At 48.4% G+C, this 5,342-nt stretch overlaps 1 protein-coding gene across 1 annotated transcript in view; it reads right to left on the minus strand.

The window, feature by feature from the left end:
* The window catches only part of PMFBP1 (polyamine modulated factor 1 binding protein 1), a 49,074-nt gene that overhangs the window by 15,302 nt on the left and 28,430 nt on the right, over positions 1-5,342 (minus strand). Inside the window, exons 8-12 of the mRNA XM_077756315.1 lie at positions 5,009-5,135; positions 4,746-4,903; positions 2,922-3,162; positions 815-1,004; positions 498-651 (exon numbers count right to left, since the gene is read on the minus strand). Of these exons, the coding sequence (XP_077612441.1) occupies positions 498-651; positions 815-1,004; positions 2,922-3,162; positions 4,746-4,903; positions 5,009-5,135 (870 nt within the window). The remainder of the gene's footprint in view (positions 1-497; positions 652-814; positions 1,005-2,921; positions 3,163-4,745; positions 4,904-5,008; positions 5,136-5,342) is intronic.

Below are 5,342 nucleotides of genomic sequence, written 5' to 3' on the forward strand. Positions count from 1 at the left end.
AGAATGGGCAACTCCTTGGTTATTTAGCAGAGATATTAACAAAGATTCCTCTGATGTTCAGCATTTTTTTTGGTTCAATTAAATATACCAACTTATTTTATTTACAGATCCAGTTCCCATAGCATCAACCGTCTCTCTCACTTACTCACTAAATCTTTCCATATAAAAACCTCTTTGAATAAAATTTAAAAAAATCTTAGAAAAGCACAAAAAGAATAATTCAGAGATCAAAGACTTAAAATGACTGACAAGGATAGCTTTTGAATCCTATAAAAAAAATCCCAACATTGTCCTCTGACTGTTTTTAAGCTTAGCCCTTGAAAATGCTTATTATTGGTCATGGAAACTAGAGCTGACAGGCTGGCTTAGCTTTCTAACACAAATTCTGGACAATGAGTTTGAACGGATTGATGGTGGCATCTTCCCAAATAAAGACTAATATATTTAATCTGAAGCAGAGCAAACGCTTGGGCTGGCAGCCTACTTGCCCTTTATACCTGGTGTTGAAGGAGTTTTAGACGGTCTAGCAGGTCAGTCAGCTTTATGTCCTGCTCCGCCATTGTCTTCTGAAACTGTCTCTTTTCCTTTTCGGAAAGTTCAAGCTTCCTGCGGATCTCAGAGAGTTCTGATGTCAGCTCCTCTATCCGTTTCCTAAAGGAAAATGGCAACAACAGAAGGACAGACTTGAGTCTCTGCGTTGGCAGATCATGCGCCGGCTGCACGGGGCTTGCTGGCCCACTCCTGGGCAGCTGCTACAGTGTCCCGGCTGGCTCGCAAGGGACACAGCCTCTCTCTGGAGGCGACACGGTGGTACCTGTTGGGTGCGAGTTCCTCTCCAGCCGTCAAGGAATCCTTCTGCAGCTTCTGAAGTTCTCTCTGCAGCTCCTGGATGGTCTCTGTCTTCTGCTTCTCTATTAATAGGTAGCTTTGCAGTTTCCTCTGGGAATCCTCTAGGTTACTCTTTGCCAGAAGGGCCTCTTCTTTATACTGGGCTGCTTGTTGAGCTGCAGAACACAGGGGACAAGCCAGATACAGGTGCATGTGAGAAGGGACTGTGCGTGAAGACCAGACTCCCAAATAAGACCAGTTAAAAAGTCTGTTCCTTCATTTTGTGCCTTACTTCAATTTCTAGCCTGTCCTTACTTTTCTCCATTTCATTATCACTCCTAAGGAGCTCTGCCAAATTATCTGTCTTCAGCTATGCCCCAGCCATGGACCGCTTCTGGACTATCGTTCAACAAGTCAGTATAAATTGCTCGGTATCTCTTAGGTGGCCTATTCTGTCATTATGGACAAATCTGACCTTAACGGAGTTTAGAGTCTAGTGAGGGAGACATGACTGGCCCACATGACACAGAAGACACAGTAATGTTAAGCGTGCACTCACTGTGAACTCCTGTGAAGCCAGATTGGTGGGGATGGACTTATGGAGGAATAGAGGTTGTGCTGAGCCTGAGAATAAGGAGGAAGGGAATTCCAGATACGGGTATTGTTACAGCAAACACATGGGAAGGGAACAGGGGAGGCATGTGGGAGGAGGATGGGAAGATTGGTTTGACTGGAAAGAAAAGTGGGAACGGGTGCCGGAGACAGGTGAGCAGGGCTTTGGAGGACTTTGAAAGCCAGAGAGAAATATTCAGAGTTAATTAGTGGGTAGTTGAGCAGGGACCTGGCATAAAGAAAAGACTATTTTAGGAAGATTGGAATGTATTCAATGGAGAAAGACTTCCTACCAATATCTTTTTAGTCCATTTCCTTGCTCCTGCTGGGTATAAAGGGAAAACCTCAAATATGTTGCTTCCTGGAGTTTCTCTACACCAGAATATGCTCCTATATACTAAAGTTTCTACTACTGTTTCTATCTTCAACCTTACCCCCATCTCCACTTTTCAGCTTTGGAGACCGGAAGAAAGATGGTATCACTGCAGAAATAATTATATAGCTTGGAAGAAGGAGGAGGAATTTCTGTCTTTAAGCAGGGAAGAGAACAGGAATAAAGAATTAGAGGGAAGGGCGGGCTGGTCTCCAAAACAAGAGGGACCCCACGTGCCAAGTCAGGGTGGGGGCTCTAGGTTCTAGAGTGTCCAGAGAATGAGAGCAGAGGGAGGAGGGCAGAGTATAAGGGGCAGGTGACTACTGCCAGAGAAGGAGGGAAAAGAGGAAACGATGGTGATGTTTGTGAAAGAAGGGACCTGTTACATCTCCAAAGCTGGGAAACAATGGCTGAATGTGGGAGCCCAGCTGCACACAGACACACACTGTCACAGGAGGGGAGGAAGGAGGCCATGCTTTGGACCTTTTCTTCCCCCTGAAATTGATACATTACTCACATAACAAAATTGAACCCTTTAAAGCACACATGCCATTGGTTTCTGGAACACTCACAGAGGTGTGCAACTATCACCAGTGTCTAATTTCTGATCATTTTCATCACCCCAAGAGAAACAAGTTAGCTGCCGCCTCTGAGAAAGCAGTCTCAGCAGCGGAGCAAAGACACAACCTGCAGTGCAGGCTGCGGAGACAGAATACGTTTGGAGACCAAAAGAAAGGGGGTGGAGAGAATGTGTGCAAATCAGGGAGGGGAGAGGTAAACTGTGTGACGAAGGTCCTGGAGAAGATGGGGAGGAAAGCAGTGCACAGGGAGTGTCCTCCCCGGATGGGGAGAGGAGAAGACCTTTAACTGAGGCTGCTGGGAAGGTGGTGGGTATGTGAGCTCAGCAGCCCACTTTCCCAGTTAGGGGGTGTGTGCAGGGGCTTGAGAGGGCATTGTGGTCCCTGGGAGATGTGCCCTGAGGTCACTGAAGGTTTGGAGTGAAGAAGTAGAGGAAGGAGAGGAAAGTGGCCGTTTAGAGAAAGAAGGAGATGGCTCCGGCCCTGTGGGCTTGAAGGGTGCTGGGGACACGGCCTGCCGGGGGCCTCACCAGTCAGCTTCTGTTGCTGTTGCGCATCTTCGAGACAGTCCTTCAGTTTCTGGATCTCGGCCCGCAGGGCCCCACACTCTGCCCTGGACTTATCCTGCTTCACTTCCTGGATGGCGATTTCAAGTTCTGTTGTCATTCGCTGCTGCTTCTCCAACTCCATCTCCTTTTTCATGAGGCTGTTCTGAACCTGGGCCAGTTCCTTCTCGAGCTCGTGCAACATCTCATCTTTCTCTTGGAGGATCTGAGGAAAGTAAAGTGTGACTGCTGATAGAGGCCTGAGCAGTGACCTGGTAAGGCCAGTTTAGAGACTGTCTAGTGTCCTCTCCAGCTGCCATCTTCTCCTGCCTTGGACATCACAGTAGTCTCCTACCTCTGCTTCCTGCCTCAAGTCAGGCTGCTCTCAATGCAGCAGTTGGAGCAAGGGTGGGGGGCGGGGGGGGTGTCTCTGAAAGTGCAGGTCAAGTCTTGTTCTGCTTGTTCTACTCAAACCCTCCGTTGGTTCCTTTCACTTAGTCAAAGGCCAAAGTCCTCACAATGACCTCCCAGGGTGCTCATTATCTGGTCTGAACGTACTCTTGCCACCCCTACCCCTCTCGACTTTAGCTTGTCTACTAGAATATTCTAAGCAGACTCCCATCTAAGGGCTTTCACACTTGCTGCTCCCTCTGCCTGGGAAATTCTTCCTCAAGACCTTTTCCTGGGTGGCACCTTCACTTCATTCAAATCTCTGCCCAAATATTACCTCATCACAGAGGCCTTCCCTGACCACCCTGTGTGAACAAGCCACAAAGCTGTTGTAAGAATTTATTAGTACCTGGCATTGTATTATATATTATTCTGTGATTTGTTTATCATCTGTCTCTTGGTACTAGAATGTACGCTCCAGGGGAGTAGGGATGCTGCATGTGTTATCGTATTCTTTTTAAACAGTGTTTATTTATTTATTTTGAGAGAGAGAGAGAGAGTGAGAGAGAGAGAGAGAGAGAGAGAGAGAGGAAGAGCTTGAGCAGGGGAGGGGCAGAGAGAGAGAGAGAGAATCCCAAGCAGGCCGCAGGCCATCAGCGCAGTGCCTGACAAGGGCCTCGAACCCATGAATGTGAGATCATGACCTGAACCGAAACCAAAAGTCAGTCACCTTAGCCAGCTGAGCCACCCGGATGCCCCTGAGTTATTATACTCTTAATGCCCAGAATGGTGCTTGGCATATCACAGGAAATCTAAAATATTTGTTGACTGAATATATGAATGACTCAAAGCCATTTAACCAGACTCCTTGCCTCTTGTGGTCATCTCTCCAGGTACTTCCATTTTGACTAATGGATCTCCTCTGGACCTTCAATGGGAGGTCTGAATGACCAGCCGATGGGTGGGTTGGATTAGCTCTGACAGTTCAGAGTTGGAACGGAATGGCACTGACTACACAAGCTCACATGTGTTTCACAAACTTTCTGTCCTTACTTCCATTTGTAGGCTTTTCCAGGACCTTGACTTATGTTGGCAATTACATCTTCCAGGGCATAGTTCCATTAGTATTTTCAAGCTGCCTGATTTACATATTCGGAAATTATTTGTAATTTTATAAATTGAAATTTCTTGAAATTCATCATAAGGCTACCTTACAGAATCTCTTTCCACTATCAAGTACAAATAAAAGTATTTTAGTTATTTATTATGTACTGTGAGAAATCCCAGAGAAGTGCTCAGAGTTGCCTCTGGGCCTAAGGACCCCACAGTCCCACTGCTGCTGTGTTGATGTTCCCCCAGCTCAGAGCTGCAGGGCCTGCTCTGGCGGCGGCTCTAACCAGAGAGCTCCTCTTGCCTTACCTTGTCTTTCTTCAAACCCAGCTTCTGGGTCTCAGTGAACTGGATCTGTAGCTCCTGCAGCCGCCGCTGCAGGATGATGACCTCCTTATCCTTCCTCTCCATGTGGGCGGAGGTCTCCTCCCGCAGCCCATGCAGGTCCAGCTCCAGCTTCATCATGTCTACAGCGGAATGGGGCAGCGTGCTTCTTGCTCAGGGTGGGGGGAGGGGGGTCCTCCGGCTTCCTTGTGCCTCTCGCCGCCGCCCCCCACCAGTCCTCGGCTTACCCTTCATGATGTTCTTCTTCTGTTCCGACACCGCCTCTAGCTCCATGCGCAGGTCCTTCACCAGGTTCTGGTACTCCTCCACGTGCAGGCACTGGCTGTCTTTCTGCTCCTGCAAGTGCTTCAGGATCTGGGCAGATGGGAGGGGAGCAAGGCAGGACGCGGATATGGGGGAACATTGCTGCTAACTCTTGGGGCGCCTGCCTGGCTCGGTCGGTTAGGCATCTGACTGATTTCGGTTCAGGTCCTGATCGCATGTTTGTGGGATCGACCCAGTGTCGAGTTCTGCACTGACAGTGCGAAGCCTGCTTGGGATTCTCCTTCTCCCCCCCCCCCA

This window comes from Crocuta crocuta, unplaced genomic scaffold (assembly GCF_008692635.1).
Source record: "Crocuta crocuta isolate KB4526 unplaced genomic scaffold, BGI_CrCroc_1.0 scaffold388, whole genome shotgun sequence".
In the NCBI taxonomy this organism is placed as follows: Eukaryota; Metazoa; Chordata; class Mammalia; order Carnivora; family Hyaenidae; genus Crocuta; species Crocuta crocuta.